The 24,092-nt window shown below is 38.0% G+C and overlaps 1 protein-coding gene across 2 annotated transcripts in view; it reads right to left on the bottom strand.

The window, feature by feature from the left end:
- The window catches only part of LOC113589463 (uncharacterized), a 38,266-nt gene extending 17,174 nt beyond the window's left edge, over positions 1-21,092 (bottom strand). For both annotated transcript variants that reach the window (XM_081716692.1, XM_081716693.1), the window contains exons 1-23: positions 20,962-21,092; positions 20,499-20,556; positions 20,278-20,304; positions 18,688-19,164; positions 17,877-18,266; positions 17,726-17,794; positions 15,594-16,085; positions 14,997-15,386; positions 14,836-14,904; positions 12,714-13,196; positions 12,114-12,503; positions 11,949-12,017; positions 9,707-10,189; positions 9,160-9,546; positions 8,543-8,605; positions 7,606-8,004; positions 6,631-6,654; positions 5,528-5,914; positions 5,375-5,440; positions 2,160-2,666; positions 1,547-1,933; positions 1,371-1,439; positions 25-519 (exon numbers count right to left, since the gene is read on the bottom strand). In XM_081716692.1, coding sequence (XP_081572818.1) covers positions 25-519; positions 1,371-1,439; positions 1,547-1,933; positions 2,160-2,666; positions 5,375-5,440; positions 5,528-5,914; positions 6,631-6,654; positions 7,606-8,004; positions 8,543-8,605; positions 9,160-9,546; positions 9,707-10,189; positions 11,949-12,017; positions 12,114-12,503; positions 12,714-13,196; positions 14,836-14,904; positions 14,997-15,386; positions 15,594-16,085; positions 17,726-17,794; positions 17,877-18,266; positions 18,688-19,164; positions 20,278-20,304; positions 20,499-20,547 — 6,172 coding nt within the window. In that variant the 5' untranslated portion in view covers positions 20,548-20,556; positions 20,962-21,092. The remainder of the gene's footprint in view (positions 1-24; positions 520-1,370; positions 1,440-1,546; positions 1,934-2,159; positions 2,667-5,374; positions 5,441-5,527; positions 5,915-6,630; positions 6,655-7,605; positions 8,005-8,542; positions 8,606-9,159; positions 9,547-9,706; positions 10,190-11,948; positions 12,018-12,113; positions 12,504-12,713; positions 13,197-14,835; positions 14,905-14,996; positions 15,387-15,593; positions 16,086-17,725; positions 17,795-17,876; positions 18,267-18,687; positions 19,165-20,277; positions 20,305-20,498; positions 20,557-20,961) is intronic.
- Positions 21,093-24,092: the final 3,000 nt, after the last annotated feature.

Genomic DNA, 24,092 nt, shown 5'->3' with positions numbered 1-24,092 from the left:
AGAAGTAGGAAAAAAACACTCTACCTGCAGTGTATGTGGGCAGAGGAATGGAAACATGTGGCTTGACCAGTCTGTAGACATAGTAATGTCCTGGACAGGCTTTCACTTTTATTGAGTGGGACGTGTAGTAATTGCACTGGCTTCCATACCACCAATATCCCCCGTACCACCAGTAGTACCCCCAGTACCACCAGTAATTGTAAATATTGGTCCCATAGATTTCTCGAGTAACAATTCCATCCTTAATAAGGGGATGTGAACCACCAAGCAGCAGTGGGGTGTATCCACCAGATGTTATAGAACCCAAACACCACTCAGAAATCTGTGCATTTTGTCCCTGTAGATACAGCCGATACCATCCATCCCATTCAACAGTGGTGTCATCATGACTGCTGAAGTAACCAGAGTAACCATAGGTGTAGTAGCCATAACCATTGAAACTATATGTAGTTCTCCAGGTGTCATCAAGTACGTTGTAGTTGTGACAAGGGTCAAAGGTATCAGTGACTGAACTGATTGCTGTAAAAAGAATAATTACGAGTTTCATTTAGTTTTATAGCAAGTAAAATGTTAAAAAAAGAAAGTGTTCTATAAAAATACTTTATATGACTCAAGGAATTCAGCTTGTGGTAGAATGAAGTGTCACTTCCTGACCCCAGGCTCAGGAGGTCAGACTGTGTCCTTCTGAGGCATTGGTTTAAGCTCATCCCTTTGTATTTCTAGAAGCAGACTACCATACTGTGCTATTGACCATGGGCATGAGAAAAAAGGTATGGTAGCTATGGTAGGTATGGTAGCTATATATATATATATATATATATATATAAAATTATTATTGTTATTGTACAGTGAAGATCATTGACAGTAAAGGTCCTCTGCAGAATGTGTGAGAGATGCCCTGCCAAAATGGCATGAATAATAGTCAACTGAATGGAGCACTGTATCTGTGTATTGATGTCAGAACAGTTGTGCCTATATAAGCTGTATTAGCCACTCATTTTTGGATGAGGTTATCATTCTTGTAAAGGTCTTTTCTCCAAATGGCTATAGCTTCACCTTTATCAGCTTACTTAATAACAAAGTGCAGAGTATTCTTCCAAAGTGCAGAGTATTCTTCCTTGGGAGTTTTATACTTTTTGGCTCGTTTGTACAAATGCATTACTGGGAGGTGTCCAAGGGTACTTGTAGAATTATATTTCGATGAGTCAAGGTTTCCACCAACAAGACAAAATGGATAGAGTGATTTTCCTTTTTATATTATTAGCCTCAGTGGACCACATGCATTAGTTTTTGTATTAAGTTTGAATCTGTAATCGAGACGATCAATCAATTTATTATAGACTTTAAAAATGATTTTTATAGCAACTTACACATGGGTGTTGTGAGTTCTGTTCCACTGGACATGTTTGCAGACACAGGAATTGTTATGCTGCTGGCATCTAAAGAAAGAAAATGTGAAAACAGGGAAGAGAACATAACCTGTAGAACTCTAGAAATGTGTTGGAAAATAAACACATGAAATGAATGAATGAGATGAATGTCCTACCTGTACAGTAGGCCATGTTGCAGAACATTGGTTTGACAATCTCATAGACATAGAAATTGCCTGGGCATGCTTTAACACGAATTGGATTGGACTTGAAGTAGCAGCAGTCAGATCCTGCATTTGCACAGACCTGGCGGGTGACTACTCCATCCTCTAGCTGAGGATGAGGACCATTGAGCCACAGAGTGTAGAAAGTACCACATCTGGAAACATCAACACAGCTCTCTGCCATACGGATGTCCATCCCATTGTACAGCAGGCGGTACCAGCCATTCCAGTTGAAATTGCTGTCACAAATTCCCAAGCCAGGTGCATTATTGGCTCTCCAGGGTTGGTCCAGATAGATGTATTCATTGCAGGGATCATAAGATGGGCTGGTTAAAGCCACTGTCAAAGATATACAAAAAGTAAAAATGTCCTTCATTCCTTTATAAAATGTGCTACAATTTTTAAAGCATTAATCATGTTTTTATATTAATGAATTCTAATGATATCTGATCACTCTCTGAATCCTTTGTCATGTACCTATTTATTTAATGAAAACTAATGGACCCTAGCTAGTTTCTCATGAGCACTTATATAATGATGAAGAAGTAGGAAAAACGCACTCTACCTGCAGTGTACACGGGCAGAGGAATCGAAACATCTGGCTTGACCAGTCTGTAGACATAGTAATGTCCTGGACAGGCTTTCACTTGAATTGGGTTGGACGTGTAGTAATTGCACTGGCTTCCATACCACCCGTATCCCCCGTACCACCAGTAGTACCCCCAGTAGTACCCCCAGTACCACCAGTAATTGTAAGAAAAGGAGCCATAGATTTCTCTTGTAACAATTCCATCCTTAATAAGGGGATGTGAACCACCAAGCAGCAGTGGGGTGTAGCCACCAGATGACATGGGTTCAACACACCACTCAGAAATCTGTGCATCTTCTCCCTGTAGAAACAGCCGATACCATCCATCCCATTCAACAGTGTTGTCATCGTGAGTGCTGAAGTAACTGGAGAATCCATAAGTATAGTAGCCATAACCATAGAAACTGTATGTGGTTCTCCAGATGTCATCAAGAACATTGTAGTTGTAGCAGGGGTCAATAGTAGAGCTGTCTGGACTGGGTGCTGTAGAAACACATCATTATGGCGATCTTTACATATATTTCCCATCGCATCCATTCTAGTGATATTGTTGAAAATATAACTCATTCTTGAGTTAATTTGAACATGATTTTCAATGAGTTACAATGAGTATAGTGCTCCTTCAGAGGCAAAGGTTATAATGGTTTTGAATGTGTCCAACTCACTTCTATCTGTCCTAGTAAATCTAGAAATTGTTGCATGATCTGTGCATGCCTATAGATGACCTATAGTCTGTAACTACACTTATAAAATACAACTGAATGGTAAAATAGGAGGATAAGATAAAGCTGCCAATACATATAAATACTACTAACATGTCTGGTTAGTGCAAATAAACGAGGGTTTTGCCTTGCTTTTTCTGAGCAATGGAGGCCACAGGAATGTTTCTCTGTGTGTCTACCTATTGGAATTTATTATGGCAAGTAACAGGTGATCAAGGTGTATCCCATTCTGTGTTCAAGGCTACATGTGAAAGCTGAGATCACATTCAGGTGCAGGGTATATTTTAGGCTGAATAATAAGCAGGTTGTTCCCTGCTGCTACCAAAACCACAGAAAATTTGCATGAAGATGGGGAACCATCCTAGTATCAATGAGTTGCATATAGATGTATACCAAATAACGTGACATGAAAAGGAAATATTTCTTTTTACATTTTATATAACTGCTTGCTACCACAGCAACTAACTAGGAGTCCCCATGTTGAACATTTGCTGTAGTTCATGGCAGTATCTAGGCTTCCAACCATGGAATTTTTGCAAAAATATATTTTAATGCTACTCCTTTTTTTTAACCATATAGAGGACTTATTATATGAAAAATAAGAATATTGCTACTTGGTCACTTGAACCTGTCACTTTCTGTCAGAGAAAATTCTGTCACACAAAATTCTGGATATGCCGCTTCTTATCAAAATATAGCAAACATCCATTGACTATTATTATTTAAACTAGTTTACTCCTAGTTATATTTGTCTGTCAAAGCCTTGATTGACGAGTGCTAGTGATGTCTGTTAATTGTCGAAATAGATTAAAAACTGCTGTAATAGACTTACATGACTCATCTTTTATGGCATTATATATATATATATATATATATATATATATATATATATATATATATATATATACGCTTACATATTCGGAACTTTTCTGAATTTAGTCTATCGCTGCCAAAATCACACCCTTACTTCACTTGCAGAGTCAATGAATTACTCACTGCAGTCTCTTCAATGTCTCCTATTGTATTTGTCCTTGGTGACTTTACCATACATGTCGATACAAACTGTAGTTGCTCAAGATTTTGGAACTGAAGTAGAATTTTTTGAGTTTTGATTTAGCACTTTGATTTCCCCACTTACTCTCTTGGGCACTCACTTGATTTGGTTCATCCCCTTGGTTTAAATGGTGTTGTTGGTTCTAAGATTTGGATCTCTGATGATTTACTTGTTGACATTAGTCTTATGTTGCCTCTATGGACACCAGAGATGAAAACCACAATATCCTCTCATAACCTTAATCCACTTAATCTTCAGTCCTTTTCTGTTTCTATGCACATTTTTTTTTTTTTTGGATTACCAATCCATGCTGTCCAAAGCAAATGCTCTCAAACTATAATTACACTATCTATAAAGCTCCTAGTACACATGCCCTCTTGTCAATCCACCCTGTGCCCTCAAACCGTTCCTGTCCTTGGATTACTTCTGAGCTCCAGGCCAGGAAAGCAGGAGGCCATCATAATGCACATTATCAACTCATTATTATACAAGACTGCAATCAATGTTGCACATTAACATTACATTGTGAGAAATATAAAGTACTCATAAACTTCCATAATCTTGGTGCCATTTTTGATTCTCTCTTAATTTTCATCTTTGATTCTCTTTTCATTTGAATGTTATCAGGTCTCTTATTAAGATTTATTAATTAATCCTTCATTAATCCTTCTACAGTCTCCATAACATTTTCAAATTTTGCCCCATGCTCAGTAGCAACGTGCTTGATTGTGGTAATGCCACTTCTCTTTTGTCTCCCAGTTAAACTCTCCAGATGGGCTGAATCGACACTTCCCATTGAAACTGAATGGGATCCCTTGCATGGTGTTGTTTTACCTGACCAGTAGAAATCCACTGTAACACCAGCTGAATGTGGTACATAGTACTACAGCAGTAATTTAGCTGATAGAGCTTGAGCAATTGAGGGTTAAGGGTCTTACTCAGGGGCACAGCAGTGGCAACTTGGCGATGGTGAGGATTAAAATGACAAACTTTCAATTACTCCAAGCATATTATTATTTAAAGCACCATTAAGTGAGAGAAAAGCACTTTATAAATAACATTTTTATTCAGTGTGCTAATGACAATCACCAGTCCACTTATCAATTATAAAACCATACCTACCTATTATGTGATCAGAACCAAGCACAAACATAAGCCAACATTAAGACATTTTGCCATTTTCACTTTTGGTGTCTGTTTTCAAAGCAACACACTGCTTCAAGGTAACAGACTGTTTTAGTATTACATTAGTATATGGATAATAAAAGTAGACTGTAATTTTCAAAAATGTTTTTTACTGCAATTTACTTTGTGGATAATTTGTGTAAACTGGTAAATATGAGCGTTTGTCTATGTTGTAGATGTTATTCAGAAAGTCAATAAACTTCTGAAAACAAATTTTTGAGACAACTTACTGATGGTTGTGTTGAGTTCAGTTCCACTGGATTCAGATGTAGGTGAAGGTGTGATGCTGCTGACATCTGCAGAAAAGAAAATGTGAAAACAGGGATGACAGCCTGTAGAACTCTAGAAATGTGTAGAAAAAATAATAAAGACATGTAAAATACCTGTACAGTAGGCCATGTTGCAGAATATTGGACTGACAATCTCATATACATAGAAATTGCCTGGGCATGCTTTAACACGAATTGGGTTGGACTTGAAGTAGCAGCAGTCAGATCCTGCATTTGCACAGACCTGGCGGGTGACCACTCCATCCTCTATCTGAGGATGAGGACCATTGAGCCACAGAGTGTAGAAAGTACCACATCTGTAAACATCAACACAGCTCTCAGTCATACGGATGTCCATCCCATTGTACAGCAGGCGGTACCAGCCATTCCAGTTGAAGTTGATGTCACAAATTCCCAAGCCAGGTGCAGTATTGGCTCTCCAGGATTGGTCGAGGGTGACATAGTAATTGCAGGGGTCATAAGATGAATCATTGACAGCAACTGTCAAAGAAAAATAAAACATAAATAAAAATACATTCTTGTTTTGTGCGCTATAGTGGAGTGGTGGCAGGATGTGTGATGTGCCCGTCTGAAACCCTTGGGATGCCAACTAAAGCAAGCCCTCTTAACTCTGGAAGAGCACAGCTTGGCACATTTGGTACTGCATGTTCCACTAGGCCCCACATCATTGTACTGTAGCCAATTGTTGGAATCTGTTGTATCACTATATTTTCTCAGCAAGTTTGGTGATGTTTTGCATCAGATTTTATTCTGAGTATTGTGATAATTTGCACAGAAACCTGAATGTTTGTTAATGGTTACAAAGTATTACTATATAATGTCTAAGCATCAGTAAAAATGTGTAAATGTGTTCTGTGTAATGTAAAGCTGTGCTGAGGATGGTCTGCCACATGAACCACATCTAGTCATTCAATAAGTTCAGTGTACCTTCTAAATGGCCAGAAACTGATCACTGTAAAAGAGCTAGAAGATGGCTAATGTGAATAATACATAGCACAGCATGGTATAAAGACTAGACAACAACAAGAGGTTTATAATACACAAGTGATTATAATTAAACACTTTAATCAAAAATGTTTTTTTCCTAATGATGAAATATACATAGATCTAAAAACCAGTAAGGTAAGTAATTATTTATTATCTCATTGTATAAATGACTCAAAATCAGTTCCATGTAGGGGAAGTGAGTAGTTTACCGGTATTGTGAGAGATGTCCACATCTGCAATAGAAACATTTTCAAAATGAGTAGTTTTAGGAAAACTACGAACACAAAAAATACAAGTATTAACGTGAGGAAATATGTGTTGAAATAGCATTTCTCCTATATGCCTATATGTACTCAGCAGTGGTTCTCCTTTAAACATAAACATTTTACATAATGACCTCCCCAACTCTAGTCTATTCTCAATATAAATCAGGTGATGGTAATTATAACTTGTGTTCCATTCCAACATTTTCCCTGTAGTTATGGTGGAGCTAATACAATTACATAACTTCACCACATGTCAGCTACCTGCTGTCACAGTATGATTTCTGGATTTATATGCCAAAATAAATGGACATTTATTCAGATCATTATAGTTTTCACAGGGGTCAATATTTGGGTATCTAAAACTCACTGTTAAGGAAACAAACCAGTGATGTTAGAAAGTTTAAATGCTATATAATATCACCAAGATTATATGCATTTTTAAGATATATGATTTGTCAGTCCAAAATGTAATTTTTACATATTGTCTTTGAATGTTATCCCTTATGAGGCATCTTAGTCATACCACATACAGGTCTTTGATTGACATTTTCTTTCATTTACAGCCATTAAAAATAAAAGAAAAAGAAAATATAATAAAAGTTGTGACCTTTGTTTTAAACACCTGACATAATGGCAAACGTTTGTTTTTAAAGATTCACATTCTTTCCTATTTTTGTTGTGAAATATTTGTCTCAGGTTGTTTCTGATGGGTGAAATCCTCTGTTTGTTGTGTATCAATTTTCTCTCAGTTTATTAAGTGGCTAACATGCAAGATAAAATGTAAACCTTTCCTAATGCTTTATTTACAAATATAGGGTCTTATATAAAATCAATTTATTACTAAACATATGGGCTACACACATAAGAGCTGAACATATAAAAATGATCGATTAAAACAAAGACAGAGAAATACTCTACCTGCACAGTATGTAGGCATTGGAATAGACACATCTGGCTTGACAAGTTTGTAGACATAGTAATTTCCTGGACAGGCTTTCACTTGGATGGGGTGGGACCTGGACACTGAGCTGCACTGACCATCAGAGTAGGCGTAGATTTCTCTGGTCACAATTCCATCCTCTAGTTGTGGATGAGAACCACCAAGTACAAGTGGAGTGTAGCCACCACACGTCACGTAGCTCACACACCACTCAGACATCTGAGCGCTATTCCCCTGGAGAAACAGCCGATACCAGCCATCCCACTCAATAACGGTGTCATCATGACCAGTGCTGTAAGTGTTCGTGCCCCTCCAGTAGTCATCAATGACATCGTAGTAGTAGCAAGGGTCAAACGTGAAGTCATCTTGAGTGGACTCTGTGGAAGCATAACATTGATAGCTTATCAATTAGAATATTTTATTACAAAACAATCAGGTATCCATAGAACCCCAAATGCTTAAACATACATTTTCCAGATGCTTTCAAGTTTTCCACATGTTAAGATGAGTTTGTAACATACCAAAATTGAAAGGGTCTGAAAACCTCTCTCATACACTATGTGCATACATAATCTAATATTAAATGGTCTAACAATTACCACTGTTTGCATGTCATTCTCTACATCTTGTAGGAAGGAACAGATCTCCCAGTTCACCAAGACCCATCCCTATATTATTCTTAGAGCTGATTAACGTTTTGAGATTTAATAGTATATACCTTCTTTACTTTTAGGTTATTTTTTTCTTATCATGTCATGTTTCTTTAAAATAGTCCATACAAAAATTAGATGGCATATGAATTTTAAAAAGCTAATTAATACCAAAGACAACAGAATTATTTGCAGATTAGTTGGGTAAGGAAACAAATCATGAAACTGGATCCATTCAGACTAATGACATGGCTAAAGAACTTACTAATGGTCACACTGGATTCTGTACCAGATGAGGTTACAAGAACTGGAGATGTGGTGTTGACATCTGAAGAGGGAAAGCAGGAGAAATGCAAAATTGAAAATCAAAGGATTACAATATGATGAAATATTTACAGTATATGAACAGCTCTTCCATGTCACTTCCATCTTCAGTGATACGGACTTCCTGCACTCAGTGCAGACTTTAACTCATGGTTGTAAAACAGTCCTGCTCCATCCAGTCTTTGTGTTTCCCTACACCCCTCAGCTTTTCCCTACACCTTATAGTTCTTCATTATACTCTGGCCCATAACAATTGACTGTGGTAGACTGTTCTTCTGTTTGCCATTTAAAACACAGCTAAAAGTATTACTATTCATCTAGAACTTTTATTATGATCTCATCTGTCCTCTGTGTGTGTGTGTGTGTGTGTGTGTGTGTGTGTGTGTGTGTGTGTGTGTGTGAATTTATTGTGTTATATGCACTGAAAAACAACCTTGGATCTGAGAAGAGTGCTATATAATGTATTATTATTATTGTTGTTGTTGTTGTTGTTGTTGTTGTTGTTGTTAATAATAATAATAATAATAATGTATTTGAAATGTATAATTGTGTAAATACCTGTACAGTAAGCCATGTTGCAGAACATTGGACTGACAATCTCATACACATAGAAATTGTCGGGGCATGCTTTAACACGAATTGGCTTGGACTTGAAGAAGCAGCAGTCAGATCCTGCATTTGCACAGACCTGGCGAGTGACCACTCCATCCTCTAGCTGAGGATGAGGACCATTGAGCCACAGAGTGTAGAAAGTACCACATCTGTTAACATCAACACAGCTCTCTGCCATACGGATGTCCATCCCATTGTACAGCAGGCGGTACCAGCCATTCCAGTTGAAGTTGCTGTCACAGATTTTCAACCCAGTTGCATTATTGGCTCTCCAGGGTTGGTCAAGGGAGATATAGTTTTTGCAGGGATCATATGATGGTCTAGGTAATGCAACTGTCAAAGATATGATTATCAGCAATTATTATAAAAATAATACATTTTTATATAGTAATTTCGTCTGTATATTGTAGGCTCATTCATTGTAGTGAAGACTAATTCCTTGCTGTGTTTTAATGGAAACTCATGTAATGATAAAGTGGGAAAAGAACTGTACCTGTAGTGTATACGGGCAGAGGAATTGACACATCTGGCTTGACAACTTTGTAGACATAGTAATGTCCTGGACAGGCTTTCACTTGGATTGGGTTGGATGTGTAGAAACTGCATTGGTAACCGTACCAGCCATAATACCAGTACCACCAGTACCACCACAAATAGTCACCACAGGTCCCATAGATTTCTCGGGTCACAATGCCATCCTCCACAAGGGGATGTAAACCTCCAAGCAGCAGTGGAGTGTATCCACCAGATGACATTGAGCCAAGACGCCACTCAGAAATCTGTGCATCTTCTCCCTGTAGATACAGCCGATACCATCCATCCCATTCAACAGTGTTGTCATCATGAGTGCTGAAGTAACTGGAGAATCCATATGTATAGTAGCCATAACCATAGAAACTGTATGTGGTTCTCCAGATGTCATCAAGAACATTGTAGTTGTAACAGGGATCAAATGCAGAGCTGGATGGACTGGTTGCTGTAGAAATAGGCATTACACAGAACTTAGATTTTCGATATGATCCTAAATTGGGATTTTGTTTTAATATTGTTCATTTAATTACACATGTATGGCCAAACTATAATTGCTGGATCTGTTTTTATATATTTTGTTCTAAATCAAATGATACTAATGATTTAAAATTCCTCTTTATTTTATAACATTTCATTTGTCACAGAATATTCATATAGTACCATGATGAAGGGCTTCAGCAAACCAATACCAGATAGTGTACTAAATAAATTTCACATTTAACATTATGAACAAATCATGTTCCATTTTGCCAACAGTGTCAAAATTTGATGGAGTAGAACCTTTCTATGCACTGTCATGCACATCAGAAACTGATGGAAAATGGCACTTTCAGCTTGTATGTAATGAATCCGAAGCATTCTGCATATGATTAGTTTGGAAAGAGAATGGGTTGCAGACATGGCAAGAATGTATGCCACTATGATTACCCAATTGGTCATGCAGATACCATTGTGAAAGACAAAAATATCATGTAGCCTGATCCCAGTATATTTGGGCTTTTTGTGGTATGGTTCTAAAATGATGAAAGAATGAGGAACAGCTTTTTGCAAGGCAAAACAAACTGAAAAACAATCTCTCAGTAATCCTTCTTAGGAGAGTCATAATTAATGCCTTAAGCAGTCTTTTTCTGGGATATACCACTGCTTTCAAAAGAGAACTAAAATTATGTTTTTGTCCGAGAAGTGGCAGATGTGCAATCTTCTGGTCACCAGAGGTCCTCATCCCTGGAATACTAGGGGTTGCTATGGTAATTAATCACACACACCTTTTACTGCTTTTGCTTTTCTGGATTACTGACTTGCAGCCTTTGCATTCTATCATTTGGATTTGTGGCTTGGCCTTATTGTGTATTGCTGCATATCTGATTGTTGGTCTAGACCGCTGTCTGCCTGAGTTCTGATTTTTTGCCTCTGCCCCTGTTATATTACTATTCCAGTAAAGTACCCCTGCATGTGAACCCTAATGCTGTGTCTGAGTTTTATCCCTCACAGATTATATCTTTACCTGTAATAACAGATTTATTTCGAAAATAGCTTGAAAATGTGTTTTTTTTTCCATTTCAAATTATCTAAGCAAACAGTATCTGCACAAATTCTATAATGTAACATTAGCTTTGCTAACCTGCATAGAGGAACAAGTTTAAAAATTGTAATGCTTAAAACGGACAATCTTTAAGATGTTAAGAATCGTATTGGCTAACTAGCTAAGTACAATATGTCATACTGTTAGGCTCATAAGGTTGTCAGGTGAAAACTCATACCAAAGTGAAACAAGATTAACATTTCAGTGGAGATGGCACATCAGTGGACTACAACCTTTCAGCGTCTTTCCTTTAGAGTTAATGAATGTTCATTTTAGAGGCTTACTTCACCACCTTTTTTTAGTCTGTACTCAAGTGCTAGGTGAATGTAAGATCAAGAAAAATATCTAAGAACACACATATCTCAAGGTTAGCACTTGTTCTTAGAACTGTAAATAAGTAGAAAAAAGTCACAAGACATGAATTAAGAAAATTCTAAATATGTTTGTGTAATAATTGATTATATTAATAAAAAATATTAATGAACACTTTTAAGAATGAAGTTAGGGATATAGTAGATGCTGTCACTGATATGCAAAGTTTTGAACAATAAACACTACTATTTATTATGTAATGTAGCCTCACTGGAAAAATGCATATGTCCAAATTTTTATAGCAACTTACTCATGGGAGCATTGAGTTCTGTACCACTGGACATGTTTGTAGACACAGGAATTGTTATGTTACTGGAATCTAAAAAAAGGAATATGTCAAAACAGGGATGACATATCAAAGCCTGTAGAACATTAGAATTGTGGAAAAACAATAACGTATATAACTGTAAAATACCTGTACAGTAGGCCATGTTACAGAACATTGGCCTGACAATCTCATACACATAGTAATTGCCTGGGCATGCTTTAACACGAATTGGGGTGGACTTGAAGAAGCAGCAGTCAGATCCTGCATTTGCACAGACCTGGCGGGTGACCACTCCATCCTCTAGCTGAGGATGAGGACCATTGAGCCACAGAGTGTAGAAAGTACCACATCTGTTAACATCAACACAGCTCTCTGCTATACGGATGTCCATCCCATTGTACAGCAGGCGGTACCAGCCATTCCAGTTGAAGTTGCTGTCACAAATTCCCAACCCAGTTGCATTATTGGCTCTCCAGGGTTGATCCAGGGAGACGTAGTCATTACAGGGGTCATAAGATGTAAGACTGTTCAAAATAACTGTCATGGATATACAAAGAGTAAAACATGAATCATTATTTAAGTCCTTTTAAAAAGATGAATATTCTTTACAGATTTATTTAATGGATTTGCACTGTCAAGCCTGCTAGGTTCAGTTTGTTAATAAACACTGTATATTAAAGGCTAATGGATCCTTGCTATTTTCTAATGGCAACTCATGTAATGATGAAGTGGGAAAAAGCACTGTACCTGTAGAGTATACGGGCAGAGGAACTGACACATCTGGCTTGACAAGTTTGTAGACATAGTAATGTCCTGGACAGGCTTTCACTTGGATTGGGTTGGACCTGTAGTAATTGCACTGGTAACTATATACCCCATATCCCCAGTACCCCCAGTACCCCCAGTAATTGTAATTATAGGTCCCATAGATTTCTCTTGTAACGGTTCCATCCTCAATAAGGGGATGTGATCCACCAAGCAGCAGTGTGGTGTAGCCACCAGATGACATGGAGCCCACACACCACTCAGCAATCTGTGCATCTGCACCCTCTAGATACAGCCGGTACCAGCCATCCCACTCAACAGAGGTGTCATCATGACTGCTGTAGTAATTGGAGAATCCAAAACTGTAGTAGCCATATCCATTGTAACTGTACATAGTTCTCCACATGTCATCAAGAACACTGTAGTTGTAACAGGGGTCAAAAGTAGGGCTGTCTGGATTGGTTGCTGTAGAAAATAAAACATTAATGTAATGACGTGCTTCAAACCAAGGTGGATTCAGATATCCGTGTCTGTATATACCAAGATCTATTGAAAGCAGGACAAGGTGACTGAACCACCACCTGAACCTGGATGGAGGACTCATGCAATGTAAGTGAGGGAGTCTCTGCTTGGCCACAGATACAGGGACCTGTAGGCGTACTGCTTTGTTTCCTTGTTTTTTGGGGGGTTTTTTTTGGTCTTCCTCACACATGTGGAAAGTGATGGAACCAATTTTGTTTCAAAACTGTGTTCTCCAGTGTATACAACATAACTGAAATACCAGGACTGAGCATTATTGCAAGCGCCTTGCACCTTACTTTATTGTGTCTCGCTAAAGTAGAGGTAGGCACAGGTGCTGCCAATTTGTCCTAATTACCAGTGCATGTGGCAGTACTGTTCCTCCCTCTAGTGGCCAGTCATGGCAGCTCTAGGCTGGGATCTTACACATAAGACTTTGATTTCTGGTTGGATCATTTCTTATATATATACAAACTGTGCTTGCAGGATCTAGCCAATGGGGTACAAAATCCCTTGTGGTGCCCCTTTATCCCAGTGTTACTGAATTCCATTACATGCTATAGCATATACACTGCCTGGCCAAAAAAAGGTCACCACCTGGATTTAACTAAGAAAATAGTTAAGCGCTTCCCATTGGATAATTATTGCATGGGTGATTATGTTTCACCTGGCAACAAGTTATTTAACCCTAACTGATGCAGTGAGTAGCTTCTCAATTGTTAAACAACCATGTCGTAAAGACACATCCTGTGGTCGTGGAAAAGATGTTAATCTGTTTCAGAAGGGTCATATTATTGGCATGCATCAAGCAGAGAAAACATCTAAGGAGATTGTTGCAACTACTAAATTCGGGTTAAGAACTGTCCAACTCATTATTAAAAAGTGCAAGGACAGTGCGGAAGCATCATCTTCCAGGAAGGAATGTGGTCGGAAAAAAATATTTCTCAACTTCTTTGTCAGTACAGCAAATATAAGATGCAACATTTCACTTTCTTCCCTACTTATCTCCGCAAAGTCTAAGCCTACATCTCTTCCTTTTCTTTAAGTCAGCTTTTCACAGATGGAAGGCTACCACTTTTTCCCTGGGTGGTTTTCTCTCACATCTTCTCAAAGATGTACTGCTGCTGTGTACCTGCTTCTGCACCTATTTTCCTGAGTCTGCTCGAAGACCTGATTCTTAATGCCTGCTGTTTAGCACTTTTCTGTACTGAACACGAGCCTAAGATTGCTACTGAGAATAAAGACGCTCCAGAAGTCACCTCTTGCTCTTTCTGTGCCACAACTGTCACACAGGGTCAACGAATATTGCAGTTTTAAAGTCTTTTTAAAAACTTGCTCAATCTTAACATAAAAGGGTGTCTCTTGTAAAAACATATTACCAAATAAGATTTTTTTTTTCATTAAAAGATAAATATTTTTGTTTGTTTTTTTAGGCTTGAAATATAGAAGGACATTTAAAAAGATTTTGTTTCTGTTTGAAACTTTTTTAAACATTGCTATTTTGTATGTATGTAGCCTCACTGTCTATGTTGCACATATAATCCATTTATTACAAACTGCAACATTAATGGTTATAGCAACTTACTTATAGATGTGGTAGGTTCTGTTTCACTGGACATGTTTGCAGATGCAGGAATTGTTATGCTGCTTGCATCTAAAGAAAGGGAATATGAAAACATGACAAAGCCTGTAGAAATCTAGAAATGTGTAAAAAAAAAAATAAATAAAAATAAAAAAATGTCATACCTGTACAGTAAGCCATGTTGCAGAAGATTGGCCTGACAATCTCGTACACATAGTAATTGCCTGGGCATGCTTTTACACGAATTGGGGTGGATTTGAAGAGGCAGCAGTCATAGCCTGCATTTGCACAGACCTGGCGGGTGACCACTCCATCCTCTAGCTGAGGATGAGGACCATTGAGCCACAGAGTGTAGAAAGTACCACATCTGTTAACATCAACACAGCTCTCAGTCATACGGATGTCCATCCCATTGTACAGCAGGCGGTACCAGCCATTCCAGTTGAAGTTGCTGTCACAAATTCCCAACCCAGTTGCATTATTGGCTCTCCAGGGTTGATCCAGGGAGACGTAGTCATTACAGGGCTCATAAGATGTAAGACTGTTCAAAACAACTGTCATGGATATACAAAGAGTAAAACATTAATCATTATTTAAGTCCTTTTAAAAAGATGATTTTTTACAGATTTATTTAATGGATTTGCACTGTCAAGCCTGATAGGTTCAGTTTGTTAATAAACACTGAATATTAAAGGCTAATGGACCCTTGGTATGTTCTCATGGCAACTCATGTAATGATGAAGTGGGAAAAAGCACTGTACCTGTAGAGTATACGGGCAGAGGAACTGACACATCTGGCTTGACAAGTTTGTAGACATAGTAATGTCCTGGACAGGCTTTCACTTGGATTGGGTTGGACCTGTAGTAATTGCACTGGTAACTATATACCCCATATCCCCAGTACCCCCAGTACCCCCAGTACCCCCAGTAATTGTAATTATTGGTCCCATAGATTTCTCTTGTAACGGTTCCATCCTCAATAAGGGGATGTGATCCACCAAGCAGCAGTGTGGTGTAGCCACCAGATGACATGGAGCCCACACACCACTCAGCAATCTGTGCATCTGCACCCTCTAGATACAGCCGGTACCAGCCATCCCATTCAACAGAGGTGTCATCATGACTGCTGTAGTAATAGGAGAATCCAAAATTGTAGTAGCCATATCCATTGTAACTGTACATAGTTCTCCACGTGTCATCAAGAACATTGTAGTTGTAACAGGGGTCAAAAGTAGAGCTGTCTGGATTGGTTGCTGTAGAAAATAAAACATTAATGTAATGACGTGCTTCAAACCAAGGTGGATTCAGATATCCGTGTCTGTATAAACCAAGATCTATTGAAAGCTGGACAAGGTGACTGAACCACCATCTGAACCTGGAGGGAGGACTCATGCAATGTAAGTGAGGGAGTCTTTGCTTGGCCACAGATACAGGGACCTGTAGGCGTACTGCTTTGTTTCCTTGTTTTTTTTTTTGGTGGGGGGGGGGGGGGGGGTTTGGTCTTCCTCACACATGTGGAGAGTGATGGAAGCAATTTTGTTTCAAACCTGTGTTCTCCATTGTATACAACATAACTGAAATACCTGGACTGAGCATTATTTCAAGCGCCTTGCACCTTACTTTATTGTGTCTCGCTAAAGTAGAGGTAGGCACAGGTGCTGCCAATTTGTCCTGATTACCAGTGCATGTGGCAGTACTGTTCCTCCCTCTAGTGGCCAGTCATGGCAGCTCTTGGCTGGGCCCTTACACATTACATAAGACTTTGATTTCTGGTTCGATAATTTCATATATATATACAAACTGTGCTTGCAGGATCTAGCCAATGGGGTACAAAATCCCTTGTGGTGCCCCTTTATCCCAGTATTACTGAGTTCCATTACATGCTATAGCATATACACTGCCTGGGCAAAAAAAAAAGGTCACCACCTGGATTTAACTAAGAAAATAGTTAAGAGCTTCCCATTGGATAATTACTGCATGGGTGATTATGTTTCAGCTGGCAACAAGTTATTTAACTCTAACTGATGCAGTGAGTAGCTTCTCATTTGTTAAACAACCATGTCGTAAAGACACATTCTGTGGTCGTGGAAAAGATGTTAATCTGTTTCAGAAGGGTCATATTATTGGCATGCAACAAGCAGAGAAAACGTCTAAGGAGATTGCTGAAACTACTAAATTCGGGTTAAGAACTGTCCAACTCATTATTAAAAAGTGGAAGGACAGTGCGGAAGCATCATCTTCCAGGAAGGAATGTGGTCGGAAAAAAATCTTTCTCAACTTCTTTGTCAGTACAGCAAATATAAGATGCAACATTTCACTTTCTTCCCTACTTATCTCCGCAAAGTCTAAGCCTACATCTCTTCCTTTTCTTTAAGTCATCTCTTCACAGATGGAAGGCTACCACTTCTTCCCTGGGTGGTTTTCTCTCACATCTTCTCAAAGATGTACTGCTGCTGTGTACCTGCTTCTGCACCTATTTTCTTGTGTCTGCTTGAAGACATGATTCTTAATGCAGGCTGTTTAGCACTTTTCTTTACTGAACACGAGCCTGAGTTTGTTATTGAGAATAAAGACGCTCCAGAAGTCACCTCTTGCTCTTTCTGTGCCACAACTGTCACACAGGGTCAACGAATATTGCAGTTTTAAAGTCTTTTTAAAAACTTGCTCAATCTTAACATAAAAGGGTGTCTCCTGTAAAAACATATTATAAAATAAGATAAATATTTTTGTTTGTTTTTTAGGCTTGAAATATAGAAGGACATTTAAAAAGATTTTGTTTCTGTTTGAGACTTTTTTAAACATTGTTATTTTGTTTGTATGTAGCCTCACTGTCTATGTTGCACATATAATCCATTTATTACAAACTGCAACATTAATGGTTATAGCAACTTACTTATAGATGTGGTAAGTTCTGTTCCACTTGACATGTTTGCAGATGCAGGAATTGTTATGCTGCTTGTATCTAAAGAAAAGGAATATGACAACATGACATCCTGTAGAAATCTAGAAATGTGTAAAAAAAAAGAAAAAAAAGAATGTCATACCTGTACAGTAAGCCATATTGCAGAAGATTGGCCTGACAATCTCGTACACATAGTAATTGCCTGGGCATGCTTTTACACGAATTGGGGTGGACTTGAAGAGGCAGCAGTCGTAGCCTGCATTTGCACAGACCTGGCGGGTGACCACTCCATCCTCTAGCTGAGGATGAGGACCATTGAGCCACAGAGTGTAGAAAGTACCACATCTGTTAACATCAACACAGCTCTCAGTCATACGGATGTCCATCCCATTGTACAGCAGGCGGTACCAGCCATTCCAATTGAAGTTGCTGTCACAAATTCCCAAACCAGGTGCATTATTGGCTCTCCAGGGTTGATCCAGAGAGACGTAGTTGTCGCAGGGGTCATAAGATGTATGACCGTTTAAAGCAACTGTCATGGACATTTAAATAGTAAAAATAAATTAATATTTAAATTATTTTATTTTCACTACCATGCCTTCCAATGTTTTTGTTTGTTTGTTTGTTTGTTTGTTTGTATGTTTGTTTTAAACTAACAACCTTTGTATTGTACTGTGTCGCATTGTATCATATCCTTCTGGTTGTTTAAAGCAACCAGAAGGATGCATTAAAACTATCTATTGTAAAGTGAAGTACAGTGACAAAGTGAAATATATTGTACAGTACAGTAAAGTGTTTTCTTGTTTTTTTCATCCATTTTATATATTTCACCTCAGACATTTAATTGTATTATTACATTTTATATGATATTGTCATTGAGCTATATTGAATTCCATTGCAGTTAAAAAATTTCTTCATTATTGTTCTTTATAAAATAGGAAAGATTATTGCACCTGCAGCATATGTAGGTCTTGGGATTGATGTGTCTGGCTTGACCAGTCTGTAGACATAGTAATGTCCTGGACAGGCTTTCACTTGGATTGGGTTTGATGTGTAGTAACTACACTGGTAACCATACCACCCATACCACCAGTACCACCAGTACCACCAGTAATTAAAGGAGCCATAGATTTCTCTGGTCACAATGCCATCCTCCACAAGGGGATGTGAACCACCAAGCGTCAGTGGGGTTGAGCCACCAGATGTCATGAAGCCCACACACCACTCAGAAATCTGTGCCTTTTCTCCCTGTAGATACAGCCGATACCAGCCTTCCCATTCAACAGTGGTGTCATCGTGGCTCATGAAGTAGTTGGAGAATCCATAAGTATAGTAGCCATTGCCATAGTAACTGTATGTGCTTCTCCAGGTGTCATCAAGGACAGTGTAATTGTAACAGGGGTCATACGTGGATGCAGTTAGACTTGTTTCTGTGGAAATATAGTAATTTACCATTTACAATTACAAGTAAAACTTGTATTTTCACATGTTCAGCCTACACACAAAAATCTAGGTATCACCTGTATTTTTTATTTACATACACTGATTAAATATGAAATAAACTGGTGTCTGATGCCATTGTGAATGTGAGAAGGTAGTCAAGCTATATGAGTTCAAAATCCCAGTAATAAACAAGACCAATTTACAGCAAGCTAACAAACAATACCCATTTCACAACCTCAATATTATTTTTATCTGTCACATGAACCATATGAACATACACTAGGTTGAGCTCCTCCTTGTGCAAATCAACCACCTGAAAGCACTTTTATTACATATAGTATCCACTTTGCTGCTACATTAAAATTATTGCATAAGGGTAGGAAAGTGTGACTGCAATTCTGAACGAACCACTAGAGGTGTACTTTTAAGGAGCTGATAGTGTGAGTCTAAAAGTGCAGTTCTGCGAGTCTGCAGATAGAGCTGTCTCATTTTAAATGTCTAGGGCTGGTATAAAGACACAGATTAAGCTTAGTTTTGTACATAACTGCAGTACCAATACTGAATTGTTATGAGCATTTTTTTTTGAGCATTTATTTTGTATTTAGTTTGGGCTTAGATTTAAGATTCAAGTTTTTTTTTAAGTGAACATGTTAATAAGTACTAATAAACATCACATGCATTTTATAAATTATTTCAAATAAAAATAAATTATTACTTCTATATAACATCAACTAATGGTAAATAAATAACTGAATGATAAGATCAGTATGTCCAGAGCTTATAGTATCCACCTTAAAAGTGAGGAGTAACAGGAAATTATCTAGAACACTCCAAGAATGTCTCCCGAATGTGCTAAAAAGGTATTAAATGTGTAATAATAGTTGATCATTATAATGGTTGATTTGTATGTTTATCATCAATATTACTGTTATTTAAATTCATGATTCATGTGCTTAACAGAGTGACAAAAATATAATGAAATGTGTATTCTTTTTTTGGCATTCTTGGTCTCATTCTGAATGTAGCATATTCAACATTGTTTATGGTGAGTGAATTGATATGAGGCTCTGTGTAACGTAACACTTGAAAAATGTAATTACCTGTTGTTTGTCCTTTGAGCTCTCCAACTGTGAAAGAAATAATAATAATAATAATAATAATAAGAAGAAGAAGAAGAAGAAGAAGAAGAAGAAGAAGAAGAAGAATAGTAGTGTTTAAATAGGGCAGACTTGTCCTTCTAGAACTAATACTGCAAGGTTTTGTTTCCCCATCACATTTCCATATAAACATCATACAATAATTAAACTTTTCAGAAACTTACCATTTATTATCAACAGCAGTGATAAACACAGTGGGATTAGAGACCTCATTGTGATGGACTGCAGCAGAGATGAAAGATTAAGATTACTAATTTGAGCTAAATTGAAATGTAGATGATTATTGAAAAGAGCACAAAGGATATAAAACTTAAAATATGTCAAGACATAAGCTATATGATAAGTAGGTCATTAAGACAAGTATGTCATTAATTACTTAATAGTTGAAAATAATAGAACATAGTAGAAAATAATTATTTCTGCAAAGATGCTTGAGTTGTGATTTTTAGTTTATGATGTTATTTTCTAGATTTGAAAACCTGCAAAAAGCATGATAAAATACTCAACTACAATATATTAGTTACATTTATCAAAATATTCAACTGAACAACCCAACCCGAGTATATGATGAAAAAGATGAACTCCAGGTTAAGGGATAAGTGAAGGTGAGTGGTCTCAAGTTCTTACCTGAACAGGCACCAGTAGAACAAATTCAGGGTGCCCCTCTCTCTCTCTCTCTCTCTCTCTCTCTCTCTCTCTCTCTCTCTCTCTCTCTCTCTCTTCACTAGTGGTGTCTGCGTGTAGTGATGATAACACAACTGCACCTGTACCCACTGATTTCGGTCTCCTGTACTCTGCGTCATATTTATACCTTTACTCATAAATCTGGGTGGGTCATGAAGGAACATTTAATGACTTTTAAATAAGGCCCTAAACCAGTTCTTTAAAGAACATCTCAGGTATGTCCATCACTTCAACAATTTACTTCCTTGTAAAGAAATATGCATTATGTTGATGCACACGTTCATTTTCTCACACAATAACATGTATGCACACATGCACGCACGCACACATGATCTGTGTGATGATAATGTTCCCAACACAGATGCCAGCACTACATTGACATAATGTTCTTATTTCTTCAGCAGTCACATGGTGCATTGCTGGAGGAGGCTGTAGTGCTGTCGATCCTTGCTGATGAGAATGACTCTGGTTAAGATAATCAGCCATACTAGTAAATAAAACCATGGTTTGACTCAACGCTCGCTGGTGCTAATGTTGGGGACTTTTATAATTCTGTGGTTTTGATGGTTCTATAGTTTTTGGTTGCTAATTTTCTTTTGTGTTCCTCAAGGCCAACTAGTAACTCTGAGAGCATTTTATGTATATGTCAGAGGTAAAATTATGAATGTAACAGCATTTTTTACTGCATAAGAAGTCAAAAATAAATATGACCTCAAAAATAAATATGTCCAAACCGAATTTTTGGACTGTGTTTTTGTCCTGCCCTGTAACTCCCTCTGTCCCCCTGTTGTGTCCTATCTTGTCATGTAACTTCCCCAATAACATGTGCAGTCCCTGGAATATATCACAAGGAGGGTGTTGGGATTAGTTTTTCTCTCCTCATCCAATCACATTCATAATAATTTTATACAGCTACACTAAGCACAGTAGTACAGTATGAAAATTGCATATCTGTGTCTTTATTGCACATACCTCTAAAAAATGCTATGAAGCATTTGAGTACTTGAGTATTCTAGCTCCCTTAAACCTGTGTGTGTGTGTGTGTGTGTGTGTGTGTGTGTGTGTGTGTGTGTGTGTGTGTGTGTGTGTGTGTGTGTGTGTGTGTGTGTGTGTGTGTGTGCGTGAGCACCACTCCCTGTTGAATCACTCACTATATGTTGACCTTTTCACTTAAGTGAAAACAGGCAAAGTCTGTTGGTCCTGCTTTTTTTTCTTACGCTTCATGTAGCCCTGTGAGACACTTTGGTTTCCTAATTCCTCCTGTGCATTCATGTCCATTAACATTAGTTAACATAAGTTTGAAGAATGCAAGCTTCTGTTATTTCTGCATTTGTTCTGTTCTCACAGAATGGATTACTTGACTGACCAGCCTGGATCTATTGTAACCTAATCTACGTTGGAGCCAAGACATATTCTTGCGTAACACTTGCTTCATCACCTGGTATTAGTCCCCAGGTTTGCAACCAGATGTGAATTTTTTATATCTAAATAAATTACCATTACCAGTTATGTAATGGGTTATGTAATGCTTTTCCCTGAGTGTTCAACATAGTATTGGCTAATTATGATACAATAGATTACATAAAAATGCATGCACTTCTGCTTAAGAAAGATAAGATATTTCAGTAGATAACTGAGAAATCTTAATTGTAAAACTATCCTGGATAGAGTCCCATGCCCTGACATTGACATATATAACATTAAGAGCAGTTGTGTAGTTTAAATGCAAAATACAAAGCTGTCAGATACATTAATCAATCAGTTTTAATCTTAGTTTCAAAACTAAGATAGCATTACTTTCTCTCCATCTTAGTTTTTAATTTAGGTTAATCAGGAAAACTACCTTGTTCACTACTGCATAGCTACACGTATTGGAGACATGGATAATTCAGAATGTGTTTTGCAAGATGTCTTTGCTAGCATGAAAGTAAGTTGATTAAAACATTTGTTCAAGGTCATCTGCATGAGCCTTTATTGTTGGCAGGAGGTCATTAGGTTACTGAGCACAAGCAGGCAGACCAACGTGACACAGTGTGACAGCAGCACTCAGCACAAAGTGTGTGATGCCCCAGTAAACGGGAGAAAGAAAGGTACCAAGAGGGTAGGGCTGTTCTGAAAGCCATCATTCATTCCATTACAAATTATTCTTTACTTATTTATTAACTTTGTAGTGTGGCATCATGGAAAACTATATGTTATGAAATCCAGATTGCACATGCAGTATTTTGAGGGCACCATGCTTTATGTATATCTGATTTATATTACAGTATTTAACAAACCAGAACACAGACATTTTTCTCTCCCTCTCTGTCTGTCTCACTTTCTGTATCTCTCTTTCTATCAGCAAATGAGATTTTGCCTTTGTGACTACCTGCAGAAAGCATACAATTCAAGTGTGAAGTATTGCAAAATCTATAGCCTTTTGTTTTTCAGATAAACAAACCCTAGTTCTGGTAAGGAATAGTTCCTTGTACAGTTACTGGCAAAATCTCAGAAAAAAAGAAAAAAAATCTTCTAATGTATGAAGATGGTTGGGATTATTCACATACTCTGACTTGAGGATCAGAGGCTGAGCTAAAAGAATGGCACAAGTTTGTATCTTATTGCCTTCCTGCATGCCAGCCCTCAAAATCCACTCAAATTATTTTCATTCGCCAGGAAATGGGATACACTAATTATTGTTATATACTTAATAATAATATTAATAATAATAATAATAAAAATAATAATATATGCCGGTTCTCATAGTCCAGCTGGTCTTTGTAGGACTCCGCAGAGTCCGACCCCGGAGCATACACAGGGCCCCTCCAAAATCGTCCAGCGGGTTCCTCCCTCTTTGTGGATCCATGGATCAAGGCCAGGATGAGCAAAGGTCTCTCCATGGGATTGTAGGAGTCCATGGAGTCCAAATCCGAGGACTGGAAAACGTTATACCAGTCCTGGCCCCGGACGTGGTTCTGTACGACTCCCCTGCTTCCACACCTGGACCACGCTCACCTGGACCATGCTCACCTATTGTGTGAGTCAGGAGGGGGCCCAAGAACACAGGGGCTTTCCTGCATGTGCTATGGGAG

This window comes from Electrophorus electricus, chromosome 6 (genome assembly GCF_041902795.1).
Source record: "Electrophorus electricus isolate QZ-2024a chromosome 6, ASM4190279v1, whole genome shotgun sequence".
NCBI lineage: Eukaryota > Metazoa > Chordata > Actinopteri > Gymnotiformes > Gymnotidae > Electrophorus > Electrophorus electricus.
This window is presented reverse-complemented; position numbering and strand designations above follow the sequence as displayed.